Source organism: Crassostrea angulata, chromosome 10 (assembly GCF_025612915.1).
Source record: "Crassostrea angulata isolate pt1a10 chromosome 10, ASM2561291v2, whole genome shotgun sequence".
In the NCBI taxonomy this organism is placed as follows: domain Eukaryota; kingdom Metazoa; phylum Mollusca; class Bivalvia; order Ostreida; family Ostreidae; genus Magallana; species Magallana angulata.
Window position 1 is genome coordinate 45975341 of NC_069120.1, and position 19525 is coordinate 45994865.

Here is a 19525-nt window from a genome sequence, read left to right on the forward strand (position 1 = left end):
GGAATGGACAACACAATCATCCTCAAGTTCAACAAACAGTTTCGTGTGTCTGTCCTCATGACAGATCTTACATTCATTATTTACATAATCATACTTATACTGATAAATATGAATATGGTTAATTTGAGATATCAATTTGAGATATCGGTGCGACCGGTCAGCAGAGGATGCTCACTCCTCCAAGACACCTGATCCTACCTCTATCTATTTGGAGGTCCGGGTTGCTCTGCTTTGAATTTGTGTTTCGTTTGATGGATTTTTGAGATGGTTCACGGTTTGTTATTGTCATTTTTTCATCATACAGTTTTTCATATTGATGCACATAAAAATTATCATTTAATTCTGATTCAAACTTTTCATATATGATGCTTATGTCATTAACTGGTTTAAAGCACTTAAACGAGCTATTTGTTTACTAAAACTCTTTCACATCACGCTTGCAGAATTTCAGCCAATAATGAGTTTTCCATTCATTAAGAAAACTTTGAAAAGATTGTAGGATAATTTAGTTAATACTAAAAATACAAAGAATTCCTGAAGATTATCCTGTAATTATCACATGTTTATCACACATTTTGCGAGGTACATGTATCTTAAAACAATTAACTTGACTTCATAATTACCATGACGTTATTCAATATCCTCTCATTTTTAGCGCTTTTGCATTAAACTCAAAGTTTTAAGAACCATTACATTTATAAAAGATACTCAAGAAAATGATTGTACCGAGCTGCTTTCTGTTTCCACAAGAAAATAGCAAGGGAAATTAAACAATACATATTTTTATTTATTAAAATGTCTGTAATGTAATAAATAAATACGACTTTATGTAAATTAGGCTGTAACTGTAATGCTAAAATTGTGAATAAACTATACGTACGCTAAATACTTTGAAAAAAAATATCGTCGGGCAAAATATACTAAATTTATACAAGTGTATTCAGGGTTTTTTTATTCGTGCAATTGGTGTTTCTCGATTAGACAAGAAGTCATCATTATCCATTGTAAACTACTCACTATTTTAACTATTTTTGCACCCCTATTATGTGATAACAATTTTATGCATCTTTAAAAAACGTGTTTTATGTACTTTTGTATTACATGATTGTGTATATTTTGTAATACATGTAAATTCAAAAACGCAATCGTTACAAGTCAAGAGGTTTCTTGTGAACGTTAACGGCAATTATCTTAACTGTTGTACCTTAGATATGATTATGTATCTGCTTCTGGATGTTGTATAATGTTGTTATGTTACTTCAAAAATGCACTTATCTTTAAAAAAAATTGGCACGTATTGAAAAACTAATTTCATTGACAAAAACCATTCATACATTGTAAATTAAATGAAACGAATTTGTTAAGTTTATCGATCGGTCTAAGCTTCAGAACCGTAAGAAAAACAAGGATATAACGAAATATTTATGATGTTGTCGGACTCAAAATCCCATAAATCAATTTGGTTATTCTGTTATCTGACTTACTGATTAACAATAACATTAACAATAATTAAGTTCCGTTTACTTACTCTTTACGATCAATTCCTTACCTTTTTAAAAGAAAGATATGAGTATAAACTATAAATTGCTTTTATATGATTCATGTAGGTTATGGATTTGAAGGTAGTATTCATTGCAGAGAACTTTTTTTGTTACATAAACTGCTGACGCTGGTAAATGCAATATCGCCAACTTCATATCCCGAATAAATTAGTATGCAAAGAAAGCATTTTATTATTTTAAAGACTACCGTCAATGTAGAAATCGATTAAAGTTTTATAAAATCTATACTTTAATATTGTTTCTTATATTACAAAAAATATGTGAGCTATGTATCTAATTTGTAACTTGATAATTGACATTAAAGTTTTGCATTATCAATAAAAAAATTAAATCTTGTATTTTAACATTAAAATTGAAAAATATGTTAGCTATTTTTGTTCACCTCTTTGAACGATACCCCCTTTTATTCAGATTGTTTGGAAAATAACATTTTTGGAACGCATAAAGATAGTTTTCATTTCCCCCTCAAACCGAGATTGATCATAAAGCATAATTAAAAAGAAGTTTATGGTGTTTGCCAATATTTGATTAATATTTTATGATAATTATATTTTAATATCGTTATATGCTAAAAAAAAAAAGTCGAAAAAATAGTTATTTTTTGCTTTTAAAAGAATTAAAAATCATTTGCTTAAGAAATAAAAATAAAGACATCCAACATTTTTTTTCTAAAATTGTGTGAATGATTCCGCACATGAAAAGAATCTTGCAAAATAAACACTAGCTGGTTATTTTATATTCTTAAACACAATGTATATTGATCGTTTTCTTTGTTGTCCTTTATGGAAATCAACAGGTGCTCGAATTTTATCAATATTTTAGTATAATCACAGATAGGGTGTTAATCAGATATATTATAAGTAGTTTATTTAAACTGACTCAGTAAACACCTGTCCATATAGCCGTGATCGTATAGTGGTTAGTACTTCGCGTTGTGGCCGCGACAACCCAGGTTCGAATCCTGGTCACGGCAGTGACTGTGCAGTCGCTGTTACGGCAGGGCAGGTAAATTTTGTGTTTTTTCCATGAGAAATGTGTCCTCTTCATGTAAGTCGGAAAAAAGAATCAGTGCATTATTTAATATATGAAAAAACATTTGAAAATTACAATGAACAAATTCTTGTAATACTGTTAACACATGTATTCTTAACAACATCTCATAACACATTAATGTCAACGTCGAATAACGTCAATTTCAGCACACTCGAAAGCCACAGTGACTGTTATTTGAAATTGAATTAACAAAATTTATAACGCGTGTGACCACCATTTGCGTTCACGCATGCTTGACAGCGACGCCTCATTGATGCCACTAAAGTGTTCAAAAATGCTTGAGGGATGTTGTTCCAGATGTTGGTTAAAGTCTGGCCTAAATCAGCCAATGTCACTGGCTGATTTGGTAAACGGCGTAAACGTCTTTCCATTTCATCCCAGACGTGCTCGATCGGCGACAAATCGGGGGAAACAGCAGGCCAAGGCAAGACATCGACATTCCATTCTGTTGAACAAACAAGTCCCTGACTACACATGTGTGGTCTTGCATTGTCTTGCTGCAGAGTGATGTGATTTTGATGTCTCTGTATGAAGGGTATCACATGACGCTGAATAATTTCATTTCGATAGCGTACGCCGGTAAGATTTCCATTGACAATTTGTAGAGGGGTCCTTACACGTGCTGATATTCCACCCCACACCATAACGCTACCTCCACCAAATTGTCGACGTTGCACAACACAAGCGTCCTGGTAACGCTCCCCAACGCGACGATACACCCTACAACGGCCGTCACTGCTATCCAAATGAAATCTGGATTCATCAGTGAAGAGAATATTGGCCCAGTCCTGTATTCTGAATCGCAGACGTCGTGTGCACCACGCTAGTCTGGCGATACGATGACGTTGAAGCAGTACTGGGCGCACGGCTGGACGTCTTGGTCTGATGTTCTCGCGCAGTCGATTACGCACAGTTCTTGGACTTATTGGTCGAAGCCCTGGAATGCTACGGGCAGTCAAACTTGCTGTCTGGAAACGACTTTTCAGACGCACAAGTCTAATGTGGTTGTCCTGTTGATGTGACGTCACACGAGGTCGCCAAGAGCGCGGTCGATCCTGAGTGTTGCTAGATTGTTGAAAACGTCTCCATAATGACTGGTGTTCCGATGAACTCCAAAGTGTCTTGCTACAGTATGTTGTGCCATTCCAGCTTGTAGCATCCCAACAGCACGATTACGTTGGTTTTCGTTGAGTCGTGGCATGACATAGGGGTAAATTTGTTGAAACTAAAGTGATTTCCTTAACAAAAAAAGTTTAAACAAATCCTTTACAGTTCTTATTCCAAACAGTATTGGCCCGTAAAACTCGTGCGTACAAATTCTTCAATAAACAACAGGTGCTCAATAACCATGAAAAAGTCCGTGCACGCGGACGGTTACCATCCGATATTGTCAAAAACATTACCATTATCGATTGTTTAAATTTTATAAATACAAACAATGGATATTTCCACTAGTATATCAAATATGCATTTTTACAGCATATATTTTTTTTTCTATTACAAATTTATATAAGTAGGAGAATGCGGTATGATCATTTTTCGTTAGAGCACTAATTCAATAAAATATTTACTAGATTATTCAATATTTAAAGTTTCTCCGTGAAGTTTTAGAAACTTTGCATTGATATATTTATAACAGGTATACAGTGTAGTAGAAAAATAAATATGAAAAAAAGATTTAATAAAACAGGAATTTATTTACTGATCGAATCTAATAAGTGGGATAAAACGAAGAAGGTATTATATTTTATATAGTTTTGCTAACTATTTAAGTTTCTGGTCTTTAAACAGACTCTGCGTAATAAACTCTAGGGGATTTTTTTCTCTTACCTCAAAGTCTACATTTTACTTTGTAACTTGATTACTTTTTCTTTATATTGTAAGCTCCCTGGGGATGGCCAAGCATAATTTGGGAGCACTACAAAATAATAACTGGCTATTCTCCTTTACTAAAATCCTTGGTTACTTGGTAATATGGAAGACATAAGAGTCATCTTGATCTCAGCAATATTTATTAACATGAATAAACACATTCTTCATTCAACAGGTACAATAATATTTGATTGGTGGTGTCTACCGTACAGCATAACTAAGTGTGTGTGTGTGTGGGGGGGGGGGGGGGTTTAACAGCTGCACAAACGGTATTTCAGTAAAAATAATAGTAAATCTGGTGTCCAGTGTGTTGGGAGATATTTGCTACAAGGATCCTCACCTAGATCTGTACTGGAATGGCTAGGGTGGAAAAAGGGGCGGATCTACAACTTCTGGTTTCAAATTTTGACGCTTGACAACATGCGAAATATCTGACGCTACTGAACATCCACTCATATATATAACCTTCGGAAGTATGTCACATGACAAAGATTAACTAATGGGATAACTGCACGGCGACGTTCCACCAATCACGACAAAGTACGACGTCGTACAAATAAAACATGTGTCGTACTGTCAAACAACTTTTGTCGTACAAAGTGAAAAATACACAAATACATGAATTTGGATTTAAAATAGGCGATGATTAATAAATATTGGTTACACTGGATATTCCTATGTTATGTAAGTAAACATTTTGGATTTGAAACTCATATATTTCACAGAAGTTACTTTGTGATTTTACAGACGACACCATGCAGGGTTAAAAATAGCATGAGTTTTAAATACAAGTAATCGAGAATAAATAAGTACTTGAATGCATTAGAATTATCATTAAATTGTTTAAGATAATTAATTAGACGTAAGTAAACAACTTTTATGGCATAAATAGTAAGTTTGGCAAAATAAGAAACTAAGCCACAAAAGTCCGGTATGAAAACGAAAGTTGAGATGTAAACAAGTGCATGGCAGCAGGTGATTTAAAGGGGATAACGGCTGATATAAACATTCGAAAAGGCTAAAAATATGATGATTAACTCAAAGAAATCATGCAGATTCACAGTATGATACTTGATCCATGAAATGTAAATAAATGCAAAGTACAATGCATTTGTCTCTGTTGACAAACGAGGTTGTTTAAAATCTATAAAATCCACCCGACCAATAGTTATCACAATAAAATAATAAATATACTATAAATATTCTCAGCAGGTCCTTACAATATTTTAAAAAAGGTAAACAAAAAAACAAAACACTGGTAATTTTTTTTTAAATCAATTAAATTATCACAGAGTTTGTTTCGGCCAACCAGTGTCCAATTTCCTTTCTTCTTTTTTTTACATTTTACATCATGCTCTTACTTAAGACATTATTCAAAATATATGGTAGTATCAAACAATTTGCCTTTTAATTTTCATTCTTTGGTGGAAAAGTCAATGATATTGGATTGACCTTTTTTTGCAATATTCAAATTAATACCATCGCTTCGTGAATTTCTATTCTGAATGTTACATGTTAAAAATTCATGAATTTTATATCCTAAAACGTAACTGAAGAATCATTTCTTTAATTAAAGAATGACTATATAGATTGATTGAATATGGAAAAGCTATTAGAATAAAGTCACAACATTCATTCAAATATAGATATTCCAACGTCAAAATAATATACACGTAAATTAATTGGATATATAAATCCAAATATTTTTAAAGGGGCATGGTCACGATTTTGGTCAAAAATTATTTTTTCCGATTTTAATGTTTACAATGCTTCTTCAGTAAGGCATTTTTAATAGGCAACCAAAATTTAAGTGTCATTCGTTGAGATATAAGCGAGTTACAGAGCTTACAATTCATTGCTATGTATTCAAAGATTTTGTTTACATTTTGAACGTTGAAGTGAAAACTCTAGTTTAATACCGAAAATGAATGTGGTAAACGTTAAGATCTGTTTCTTTATGCCTAAAATAATACCAGTATATTGAACTAATGTAAACAAAAACAGGACACGAGCCTTGTTTACATGACAAAAAATTGTGAGCCCTGTATCTTGCTTATAACTTCACTACTGACGCTCCAGTTTTATTTGGTAATTGGAACTGCATTCCTAAAGCATTGTAGATAATAAAACAGAAAAAAAAAATTTAACCAAAAACGTGACCATGCCCCTTTAAAGTATTACGAACATACTCCAAGTAAAAATAAATTCTAAGACAAGATACGATCTCGTTACGAGTAACGAGTAGGTCTTCCGTTCAATTTTTAAACGATACGATTAAGATATCAATGAAATTTCAGAATTCCCCCCTCAACCACTCCCTTTCAGATAATGCATACGATTGTCAATATCCCTTGAAATGTTTAACAAAGAGTTTTGCTTTTTCACATACAGCACATTAAAGATTTAAGATTTTAGTCCCCTAAAATCCCTAATTACGTCATCAATTGGTTTTGCAATGAGTTTTAGACACTGATATTGCTACGACCAACAACTTTGTTTCTGTAATGCATTAAAAAATCTTGATCGTTTTTAAGGTATGTGTATTAGACTTTACGAGTGTCTTGGCCCCTAATTTAAGGAGCCAGTCCCTTTTTCTTGAGTTCATTCAAAAGATCTTACGGATACTAACATTTTTTGTTCTTACACTTATCTAGTATTGTTGTTCATTTTTTAGATACAAATGATTGAATATTATAGGGTCCAGCCCTCTTGATCCTTAATGGGGACAGACATTGGTGCTTTGATTAATACATGTATAATCGATTAGAATCATCAATGCAAACATTTTCTCTTCTACAATGCTTAACAAAATGTGTCTCCTTTTCTAAATATATTGCGTCAAAGTTTAAGTACTTTGGCCCCTAAAAATCCCTGATTACGTAATAAATGGGCATGGCAATGATTTTTTCAGATAGATATTGTTACGATTGGCAACTTTGCTTCTATAATGCATTACAAAATCTTTATCTTTTTAAGGTATATGTAATAGACTTTACGAGTGTCTTGTCCCCTATTTAAGGGGCCAGTCCCTTTTTCTTGAGTTCATTCGAAAGGTCTGATGAATGCTAACATTTTTTGTTCTTACACTTATCTAGAATTGTTGTTCATTTTTTAGATACAAATGATTGAATAGTTTAGGGGCCAGTCCTCTAGATCCTTAATGGGGACAGAATTTGGTGCTTTGATGAATGGAATCAATTAGAATCATTAATGCAAACATTTTCTCTTCTACAATGCTTAACAAAATATGTCTCCTTTTCTAGTTATATTGCGTCAAAGTTTAAGTACTTTGGCCCCTTAAAATCCCTAATTACGTAATAAATGGGCGTGGCAATGATTTTTTATGAAAGATATTGTTACGATCAACAACTTTGCTTCTTAATGCATTATAACATTTTTATCGTTTTTAAGTTATTTGTAATAGAGTTTACAAGTGTCTTGGCCCCTAAAAAGGGACCAACCCCTTTTTGCTGATTTTGTTGGAAAGAACTTTTGATTATCTACTACTTTTGTTATATATGTCTTAACAAAATATCAACCGATAAAAAGATACAGATCAAAACGTATGAAAAGTTTGAATAAAAATTCGTACCCAATTTTCGTGCCCAGGCGAGCTCCAAGAAATGGCGCCACTGGTAAAAAACAACATAATAGTGCACAACTTCAAACTATAGACTACATATCCTAAAAATTTGATAGGCATATCTCTGATAGTTTCTGAGATCAGCTCTGCACAAAATATGTCGAAAAAATGTACAAAATGGCCGATAAATCGGTACCGGAAGTGACGACAGGAAAATCTCAAAAATGTATTAAGTTTACATCAAGTCCCATCCTTTGTGAAAAAATAGTTGAAATCGGTTGAACAGTTTTCGAGAAATCTCGTGCACAAAATTTGGGGGGGGGGGGAGAAGAAACAGTACGAAAACTATAAGGTCTTCCGTTGGAAACGGAAGACCTCAAGAAATAAGTTAATGCATAAACACGCAATATGTACATAATATGAATGTGTTACAATAAAAGATTAAACACTATGTCGAATACTTATGCGATTGCCAAGCTGGCATCTTTGTGCCCGTCTAAGGTGAGGTTTTCGAAAAAATAACATGATATGTTGCGAAATAATGTTCACCACTTCTGCCATAAATACGTCTCACCTGTCATATAAGATATTTACTTTAAAAGAATATACTTTTTTGAAATTAAAAATAAAAATTGTGTAAGAAATGAATAAAAATCCAACCAAATGTAATATATATTTATAAAATTTGTAAATGATTAAGTATGGGTTTGACATAGCAGTTTGCAATTAAACATAACCATTTACATTACCTTTAAATACAATATATTTACCTATTTCCATTCCTTTATGAAAATCAACAGGTGTTCTAAATTTATCAATATTTATCATTTGTCATAGATATAACTGCTATCAAGGTATACTATAAGATATTAATTTAAACCGGTTTCTGCTAATTGCATCTGTCCATATAGCCGTGATCGTATAGTGGTTAGTACTTCGCGTTGTGGCCGCGACAACCCAGGTTCGAATCCTGGTCACGGCAGTGGCTGTCGGTCGCTGTTACGGCAGGGCAGGAAATTTTTGTGGCTCTTCATTACAAGTTTGTCCTCTTTGTGCACTTTCATCTTGGTAAGTGCATTTAAAAGATAGTCTAATAATATAATGTAGTCCAATAGATTTTTTTTAAGTGACTAAGAGAATACGGTGTGACAATTTAGTTACGTATACTTATCTTAAAAAGAAGTGTTATAGAAGTTTTACCATATCATACTTTTATTTTCTCCATATATGCTTTCTTTGTTTCAATATGATATGATTATTATAACAAACAATTTAACATAATACGTTTAACACATTTTTTAAAATATGAGTTGGTTTAATAATGATTTGTTATATCGATTTTCATCGTTATAGTGTATTGCTCTACCAAATTTTTATTTTATGAATCGTTAAATTATTCTTTCTGTAGCATGATTATGTTCTTTAAAATATATTCCCCCATTATATATTACACGATTTTTTTATGAGGAAGTGAAAAATCTCTTTTATTTGAAAGTAAGACACTGTACAGTTTAAAATTGGGTTTGAAAAAGATGCTATTTATTCTCATAAATCATTTTAATTAATGCCTTATTTATTTTAATGGACAAGAGTTATTAGATAATGATATTATGCATTTGTTGACACAAAATCTTGAACTTAATCGTGTTTTCTTGTAACCTAAACAGATTTTTCATATTATCATTAAAAAATGCCAGAATCTTTGTATAATATAAATAAGAGTATGTATCTTTCCTTAAAAAACCTTTCTGTGATATAAATAAAGTTTTGAATCCAATTAATGCAATAACTTCGTGCATTTTTATTCTAATTGTGTAAAATGCATGAATTTTTATATCATCAAATCTAACTTAAGAATACTTTTTTCCATGAAACAAAAACAAATATATACTGTATATGAGTGTTCGCGTGAAAAAATGAAATGAAGTGACAACACTCATTCAAAGATATACTATAATTTAACATAGAAAATATATAAACGTCAACGGGATACATAAATAGTGTTAAAGAATCATAAACATATACAAAATACATCCTATTTTAAGACAAATAAGTAAATTAAATATATAAATATAAAAATATGTACAATACTTAAATGTTTAAAATAATTTAAAAAAAATGCCCGTGCCAAGCCTTAGAATGATGCAGTTTTCGAACAAAAAAATAAGTATGTCCTAAGAGAGACCACTATCATTAATGTATTTTTTGTCATCAATTCCCTTCGGGAAATTTTAGATTTTTAGGATTTTCTTTATACATGTATTCAGAGGAAAACTTATTTTATAGAAATTTTTATTTCCAATGAAATATTAATTTTAACAGGTAAATATCTCACCTGTCAGGTAAGACACACTAAACCAAAATTTGTGATACATATCTATAAGACTTTAGTGAACACGCATATTCAGACTGTGAAAGTACGTGAAAAAACACTGAAATAAGTATCCGACACAGTGCACAGTTAATGATTCAAAAATAAATCAAAATTGCAGAAATAAAAAACACAAAACAAGTCTTATATACAAATTATTCGCAATGTGTATAAGGAAAACATCCGATGTTTTGGTATTTACACAATAACTATCATTTCAAATGATATTTCGAACACTTTAGCAACTCTACATTAACCTATAGAATTCTATAGTATACATTTCACGTGGTAACTTTCAATATGAAAGAAATAAATTGTTCTCTAAAACGTCTGTGTATATTTAAACTAAACAAAATGAGAGATATCCTTGTATATCTTTTCTCAGACCACATCAAACAGCTCCATAATTAAATACATGTATATCAATATCACTGCTAGATGAAATACAAAGCATGTCAGTTAAATAGTGTAAAGTACACAATAATATAGTGTAGATCATGAAATCATGATAAAACTTATATTCTTTTCAAAACTGTCAGTGAGGCAAGTAACACATATTAACACCATAGAAACAGAGATTGAACCATTAAACATCATCAAGACTGAATAGAATAACCAGAGTCAGTAGAATCGTAGAAACCATCCTCTCTGTTCTGAATCAGAGATGTCTTTTCTGTCAGGGATGCTTTTTTGTGTCGTCCATTCAACAATCCTTTCTAAAATGATATATGATATAATGTTGAGATATGAATAAAGATTAGTGTAGTAATTTACAGACTTGTGGAGTGAGTACATGTTGTACACATAAAAAGTTTAGAACAAATAAAGGCGAAAATACCTTTAATTTTTCGTTGACATTGAGCCAAATTCCTAGAACGGAACAAACCAGTGCCTGGCTCAATAGAATAGCAAGTGATATTTTCCACTTGCTTATCCTATTGTTCATATCAGACCTACAATTCATTTTTTAAATGCAATGAATGATATGATTAATATATATTTCATCTTAGGAATGGTAATATATTGTTTAGACAACGTTTTTTGACTTTTAGATTTTAGCAAAATATGGCAAAAAGAGTTTAACTTTCTTTTAATTAATCTGACTCGCAGATAAACACTCACTCTTCGACTGCACCCATAATTTTTCCAATTCCAAGGTTAGTTAAACCAATATTTAATCCTTGGAGAAAAGCAGCTATTCCGTTCGCAGTTCCTACTGTAGAAAGCGGGACAACTTTTGCAATACATGGCCAGAGACTGACCTGAAAAATACATTCTTTAGTGTTAAGCTTTAGGAATAATTATATGGTGTGGTATATATTAGATGGAAAACTGAGCCAAGTGATTTATTTTTACGATATGTTCATGAATAAATATGCACAAATATTGTAAATACAAAATGGTATTCTTGATTTTTCGAACTGAGTCCTTTAAACGCAAATGTTCAATGATTATTTTGGCATCAGAATACCCATTCATTCACGAATTGAACCTTTATCCTCGCATCACTATAACTGCAAATATTTTGATACGTACAACAGTAATAGAGTAGAAGGTCCCAAAACAAATGGTCAGAATCAAGGGAGGCAACTCGAAAAACGCAAGGGAGATAATAACGGGAACAGAGAGAGCGGAACCCAGAGTTGCTGAGATTGCTCTTCCTCCAAATCTGTCCTGCATTGCAAAATGATGGAAAAGTAAAAATAAAATGCATTATTTTTCTATTTTTACTCACATTTAAATTATTTTCATTTAGAGAATATATCAATATCACATTTCCATCTGTCAAACCAAAAATGACAAATCGTTGATTAAAAAGAAGGTTGAAAAAAAATGTCAATGTCTTAGCAGTATGCACTGTGTATAAAATGGTCTTTACCAAGACTAATCCTGTTGATAGACATACTATAATGGAAACGTCATAAACCGCACCGTTTATGTATGATGACGTCACACGATTGTATCCATACTTGTCTTGGATGAATTTACTGGAATAAATCATAAAAATCTAACTCATTTATATGTGAACTGATATAAGCAAAATAACATTATGATGGGAACATTAATGTTTAACCCTCTAACTTCCAATTTTGTACCCGAAAACACAAAATCAGGTGTATTTGAATTAAAAACAATAAACAGTACCAAAATGTTTCTACAAGTTTATCCTTCCGGTTTGAATTTGGTATATTTTTTACCTTCCATTAGCTACATAAGGAATAAAGCAGCTGTAATACGTGGAGATCATGACAGCCACCAGCCAATAGGACAGAGGAAAGTTCCGGATGTCGCTCATCCGCTAAACAAAGCATAAACAGTTTTATACTCACATAACCATGCTTTTAATAAATCATTATGAATACAAAAATATATATTTAGATGAAAACTTATGTTCAAGCCTTGGTTGTGTTGAACAATTTAAAATATTTTAGATGGAAAACTTCTTAAAAAGTAATTTGCTTTCTTTCTTTTTCTACTAAAGACTGTTTGTAGTGAATCTATTCTCGTATTTCTTTGAAAACGGTTAAAGATAAAAAAAAAATAACATTAATGTCAATGAAATATTTCAGCAAGTCCCTCACCAGTGGCTGAGATTTAATGTTAAACACGTGATTCTTGTCCAGTTTTCGACTTCCTATCATATCAAGAACACAATAACCAAGCGCTGCCACACAGCCCACTCCACACATTAGGGCACCTGCAAGATGATTAAAGAAATGTCCCCGTCACACCTTAATTATGTAATGCAGAATTAAAAAAATTGAAAATGTACTTTTGTTTACCTGTCCAAAGAGCCATCGGTACTCCATAGATCTTTGCAATGTTTGAAGTGATAAAGAAGTTTAGAACGTTTCCGCACCTGATGACGCTCACTATGGCTCCAAAAGCCAATCCCAGTTTGTCGGGAAACCAGTAAGCAATAACCCGATCTTGAACAACTGTAAAAATGAAAAAAAAAAAACAGCATAAGAAAGTCACACAGAAAATTATTCATCATATTTCAACAAAATATTCCACAATTTCTTTTTTACTTTTTAAAGGCTGCTGTCATATATACAGTAACTTTTGTTACATTGTTGAATCCTGTTTTATAGTACATGTATAATTAAGACGTGTTTCAGAGAAGTCAGCAAAAAAACATTATATCTTACGTTGGCACCCTCCATTTGCAGCTCCAAGTAATCCCCGACTGAACATCATCAATGGAAACATTATTGACGTCATCCTAAAATATGACGTCACGGACAACGCAAACAAAGATGAACCAAGAACAGCCATAGATGTTGACAAGATAGCCGTCACTAGAGGTAAAAAAAAAAACAAAAAAAATTATTTTATTTTTGCTGCGTTACATCTTTGAAAATCTGTTCTCACTAAAGAAATGAATTCAATAGCTACCTTTGAATTGTTAATGTGGTGAACGTAACAATTTTACATTTATAACATCGCTATAAAAATACCTTTAAAAGGAGACTATGTACAAAACATACACTTTTGCAGTTAAAAAAATAAAAATATATAAGTATTGGGTTATTTCTATAAAAAAAAATTCAAAGAATTTCTAATGTCTGTCTAAACTTTTGATACTCCATTGACTAAAAGAAACTTCATTCATAATACATACTTCTGTTTCCAAGTCGGTCTAGTAGAACTCCAATTGGCAGCACAACAATAGCATTTCTAAAGCACAAAATACAAGATATAAAGACAATGGACCAGCTAAAAATGAAGAACAATAAATTAAATTGAGTTTAACATTTATCCTAGTATTGACACAGCCAGGTGCTGCTATAACATACGTCCAGGAGAAGACAGCATACAGCTGGTTGTATCGGTCTGGGCCCAGTCCTAGGCACTCTTCACAACAGGAACCATTGAGTAGCGACGCCCCGGTACAGTTACTCTGTAAAACGAGCGGAGTCATTCCAAATGTTAGCGGGAACAGTAACGTGTGTAACATTACTTTATAAATAAAAAAATCCACCGACAAGTATCGGGTTGTTAGAAATGAAGTGTCGACAACTTTTCAGCATTATTGCGATTATTTTGTATGAGTTTGTGTATTTCATTATTGTTCTATCAATGTAAGTACGTTTATTACTACGTGTAGTAATCATATACAATTTAATTTCTACATGTAGAAGTTAAACAATTCCTTCCCTTATAATTTTTGTTTAGGTAAGATAAAAAAAAAATACAAAAACAGCCAAGAATTTTACATAAGTTGTTCGATTAAATTTTAAACAGACCAAAATACTATTCAATGCATATGTCGTACGGCTATACGTGACATTCGAAGGATAATTTCCAGTTCTGTTTTATTTTTTACAGTTAAGTCACTGTCTTTGTGTATACTCACATAAGAGCTTTGAATCTCGGTCTGGAGTGCGCTCGGAATATCCACACAGTAAAAGCAGCCGAATGCAATGAAACAGTCACATGCCAACAAAACATACCGCCAAGACCCTGGGGGAACATTAGATAAATCTTAAGCTCAGTTAATATGTTTAATCTTTGTCACGTAAATGACAGTCAAAAATAATTTGATATGCCATATGCATAGGAAATGCGAAAGAATTAGTCACTTGGATCATTGAAAGCGTTTGATGCAAAATTCTTCAGAACCGTGAAATATCACATTGTTCAGATTTGTAAGCAAATTTGACCCTAAACTAGTCAAGTGTTATAACTAGATGTCTTTACAAATGAAACGTGGAAGTAAAGAGTCATTTGGACCTGTTCATCGATATCAAGGTAAAAATATAATATAGGCTACATATGATCTGTGTCATTTTAAAGTTAGACAGTGTCTAGCAAAATAAGCTGAAGGTCGAAGACTGCGACCTAAATCAAATAAACCGTTTCATTATCAGAATTGATAAAAATAACCAGGATATATTATTGCTGATATATACTCTTGCGTGTACATGTACTTTAGAGAAAATTAAGAGGGAAAGATCTGCAAAAATTAAAAATTCTTCTTAATTAACCATGCTAAACAATCTGTTTTTTTTATTATTTTTTATCATTGGACTTGTTCTTTAGATATAAGAGGCTCTTACGTTAAAGTGCGTGAATTTAGAAGTGTTGAATTATATGCCTTTAATATCTAATAATGATTTAAGTGATATTTAATGAATTTTCCCGACAAAACGTGTGTTTTTTATAAAAACATATAAACTGACAGACAAATCATTTATTAAACAAAAGCAAGCTTCATGCTTAATGGTTTTATTTGATTTTCTTTCAACAGCAAAATGTAAATACCTGAAGCAACAAAACACACATGTCCAAAACATTTCACGTTCAAATTTAGACACAGGTAAATAAAGTTGAATACAACATTTGGAAACAAAATTCCCCCCCCCCCCCCAAATCAACAGTGTGAGCTGTCAGCTATAATGATCACACTTTTTTGTCATGTACAAGAAATAATTCGATTTGGCAGCAAGCATAGTGTATACATGTATAGCTTTTTATATATGCAAACCAAAATAAGTACAATGCATGAAATGTAACATTGGTGCAATTTTGTAGTTTACAATGGCAGAAAAATACTGGCACAATGTATATCATAAAATAATTATGGATTCACAAACGGTATAATTACATATATTTATGTTGATATAAATATTATAACAATATCGTCACTTACAATCTACTTGTTCCATTTATAGTATTAATCCGGCCCGGTAATAAATATAAAATTAACTATATCATGCAACCGACATGTCTCCATTATAGTTTACTTAAGGATGCAAATGTGACTATGTCACGTGATTTCCAACTGCATTTATCGTATTAGGTATCTTATCAGCGAAAGACTAGGTCAGCGTGTTTTGATTATCAGTTTAAAGGTATCAACTTTATTTGATATTAAATAGTCATGAAGTCAATGTGCCTTTAATGCTTGTTGAACATCGTGTCAGTTCACCAACAGGAATACACATGAGGACATTAAACTGTGACGAAATTGATTTTAATTTTTAGTTTTGCCAAAACGCAAGACAAACGTTTTCTTAAACACCACATTGAATGTTAACTTTTATTCATGTGTCAGAACTGTAAGATCAAAGGGGATCTGCGGAGTAAGCATCATAATTAATAGCTAAGAATTGTCCGAAGATAATTTAGAGACTTACATAGGTCTATTGCCATGTGTAAATCCTGAATAAGGCATTTTGTATTCCATTGGATGTTTATGGCATTACAGTACATGCATATAGGCGCACCACAGGCTAAAGTGAAGGAAGCGTACGGTTAATGCAGCTTTTTAATAATCATTGCAAGGCAGGACAACGTTCATTTCTATTTACGGACGACACGGTTACATCCAGTTACATTCATGTAGTGGTAATCCAATCAATAGGAAATTGTTTTTATTCTTCTTACTTTCTGTGTCAACAAAAATCTGAGTTAACAGGTTAACGAACCTGGTGCAACACTTGAGTGTAAGACATACACCAGTGATACAAAGCTCGTTCGTGTTGCACGGTACAGTATCATTAAAATGAATCAAACAGCGTCTTAAGTAACCTTATTGAACTTTGATAGAACTACATACATTGTATCCTACGTATCCAACTTTGTATTGAGACTTTAACAACTTTGCTGAGTTTAAGACTTGGATAACGCGCCATCAAATAGTGAGAGGAATATTGTACCTCAGGTATCCGAAATTGCTGAGACTTGAATACCACACTTGGGTTTAACAAATTCATAGAATTATTGATCTATTGTTATGTAGAGTCAGCCAATATGATATAAATTAATACAACAAAATTTCAAACAGAAATACATATGTACAATCAATTCAACTTAATTTGATTTTAGTTCGAAGTATGAAATACTACCGGGTATGTTACATGATTGCAGAAATCTAGCAGAAATAAGGGTATTTTAGTTATATTTAATAATCTGTAATTAGAAGAAATTATAATACATGATTATTTGTGTATATTTGTCCAGAATATTGTGATGCACTGTGATAAAGCCAACCATTTATATAAATGTTAATTTTTATTTAATTTTAAGTTTTGAGTCTGTGGTCTAAAGAATGATCTAAACTTAATAAATAAAGTTATCTGAAGACAAACAAACATGTTTTTTTTGTCTTTCGTTAATGTTTGTCTTTTGAAAAAAAAAAGTTATATTTTCAAACATTATAAGAAGAAATTAATCTTAGTGCGAGATAACATGCAATGATATAGTAAGAATCAATTCATTCTAATCAAAAAACAAAACAACAACACACAAACCGGCGTTAAATGCAACGATAGTAGTAAATTTTCTTGCTTAGCATAACAATTAGTTCTGTTTTCTGCAAGATAACTAGGAGTAGAGAAAAACATTTGAAAATCAACACATTTTCACTACATAGGCAATAGAACAACAACTATCTGCCAAGAACCCATATTGAAATGGCCGTTATTTTATATCTCACAAATCCCATATTCATATACAAATTAACCGTTGTAAAATCCTGAAATTAAGTACCTTACGCAATTAAACACAAATATAACGACATATTTTCTAATAGGAGAAATATACACTATAAATCAAGTTAAAACAATGTTCACCAATATAGATACATATTTTCATGCAACTTATGAATTCAAAGTAGCTTTTCGGGAATTTCTACGACAATGTGAAATGGCACTTACAGTCTGATTGTTCCATAGACGTTGCTCCGATTAAGCAAAATTTGTTAACTTAATTTCATCTGAACTATTTTTCTTTTATATAGGTATCATATGGGTATTTCTGATATAATCATTGTATGCCTTCCTGCACTTACCTGGTCAAATAAATTTTATCACATATAGGTATATGTTATCGGCGAATGACTTGTGCAATATGAACGTAATTATCAATATACACTTTGTAGGGAAGCAACATACTTTATCTACTGCTTTTTACGTATTCGAGTGAATGTCTCTTTGGTATCTGACAGCTACTAAAGAATTGGACAGTGCATCTAGATGAACGTTCAAACCTTGTACCCTTGGTATCCAACTTGCTGCGTCTTGTTAAAATGTATAACGCCAGCGCACTTCGACGGACGTTCAAACGCTGTGTCTTTTGAGGATTTCAATCACGACTGATTCTTGAAAATTGTTACAGTAAATATAAGAGAGAAACATCTGTGTTAAAATTCTGTACATAAATGTCAAGACTTAGGGTATTTTTCGGATATTTTTCATTATCTGGTTCACTTATTACAAACATCTTTCCCTTTTAGTAGTGAAATTGGAAAAAAAAAAAGATTGATTCACATGTATTACCTCATATTTGAGATGTATCAAGTTTTATTATTGCTATCTGTGAACAATGTATGGAAACAGTGACATATTATAACACAAAGAATGCGATATTTACATACAAGAAAGTAAGGATTTACTGTTTATCATAAGAGGGTATTCATTTTCCATCTCTTTTCATTTGAGACTATGAGGATCATAAAATTATCTGCTAGGCTGAAACAATTGCTGAAATAGAGATATATCTTTCTTAAATATACATGTAAATTTTGGAGAATCAAAACGATAGATCAACCTGTTCATTGATAATCGCAGTTTACATTTTTTTAACAATTCATGAGAAAGTTAATAATATTTCGATTCTAAGGGTTATTTGATATACCAATGGGTAACCAGTGATAAAATGAAACGGAAATGAGGTATCAAAATCAAAGTTTAAAATAGAAGGGATTGGTCCGAGCATATGACGCTGATGTATCGTCTGCTCCGAACACGTCACAGATGATGAAATAGGTGAGTATTAATTTTTTTCTCCTCAGTAGAGAATCCTAGTCAACAGTCAACAACAAGGAAGGCAGGTCGAGGTATGAGTGATCACTTATCACGATATCCCTACGACTCTTTTATTTCCTGTGGTAAAGGATATTTCATAATGAGTCCACTGTTTCCATCAGCTGCTTTGTTGTGTCGGATGAAATGTTCAATTGATTCAAAACTCTCATCAGTTAAATGCATGCTGTGACTTTCGTGAGATTTTCAAGTTAACTTCGATGTTTCAATATTTTTATGTCAACATGCTTAGGGAAAGCCATATTGCATAAAA

The 19525-nt window shown here is 32.0% G+C and overlaps 1 protein-coding gene and 2 non-coding genes across 4 annotated transcripts; 2 read left to right on the top strand and 1 right to left on the bottom strand.

Moving 5' to 3' along the window:
* The first annotated feature begins 2463 nt into the window (after positions 1 to 2463).
* On the top strand, positions 2464 to 2535 carry Trnah-gug (transfer RNA histidin (anticodon GUG)). Its single transcript has one exon. It is a non-coding gene; the product is annotated as a tRNA-His (tRNA).
* Positions 2536 to 8980: 6445 nt separating this feature from the next.
* On the top strand, positions 8981 to 9052 carry Trnah-gug (transfer RNA histidin (anticodon GUG)). The gene has a single exon. It is a non-coding gene; the product is annotated as a tRNA-His (tRNA).
* Positions 9053 to 9932: 880 nt separating this feature from the next.
* On the bottom strand, positions 9933 to 18170 carry LOC128166495 (major facilitator superfamily domain-containing protein 1-like). 2 transcript variants are annotated; one of them, XM_052831697.1, is made up of 13 exons: positions 18106 to 18170; positions 14802 to 14908; positions 14242 to 14345; positions 14067 to 14122; positions 13594 to 13743; positions 13225 to 13380; positions 13024 to 13139; positions 12640 to 12740; positions 12321 to 12429; positions 11978 to 12115; positions 11564 to 11703; positions 11280 to 11394; positions 9933 to 11157 (listed from the first exon to the last, which is right to left on the bottom strand). In XM_052831697.1, the coding sequence occupies exons 1-13, from the start codon at positions 18119 to 18121 to the stop codon at positions 11038 to 11040; spliced, it is 1428 nt and encodes a 475-aa protein (XP_052687657.1). In that variant the 5' UTR covers positions 18122 to 18170; the 3' UTR covers positions 9933 to 11037. The 2 variants fall into 2 exon arrangements, with proteins under 2 accessions (XP_052687657.1, XP_052687656.1); XM_052831696.1 differs by lacking the exon at positions 18106 to 18170 and adding an exon at positions 16098 to 16229.
* Positions 18171 to 19525: the final 1355 nt, after the last annotated feature.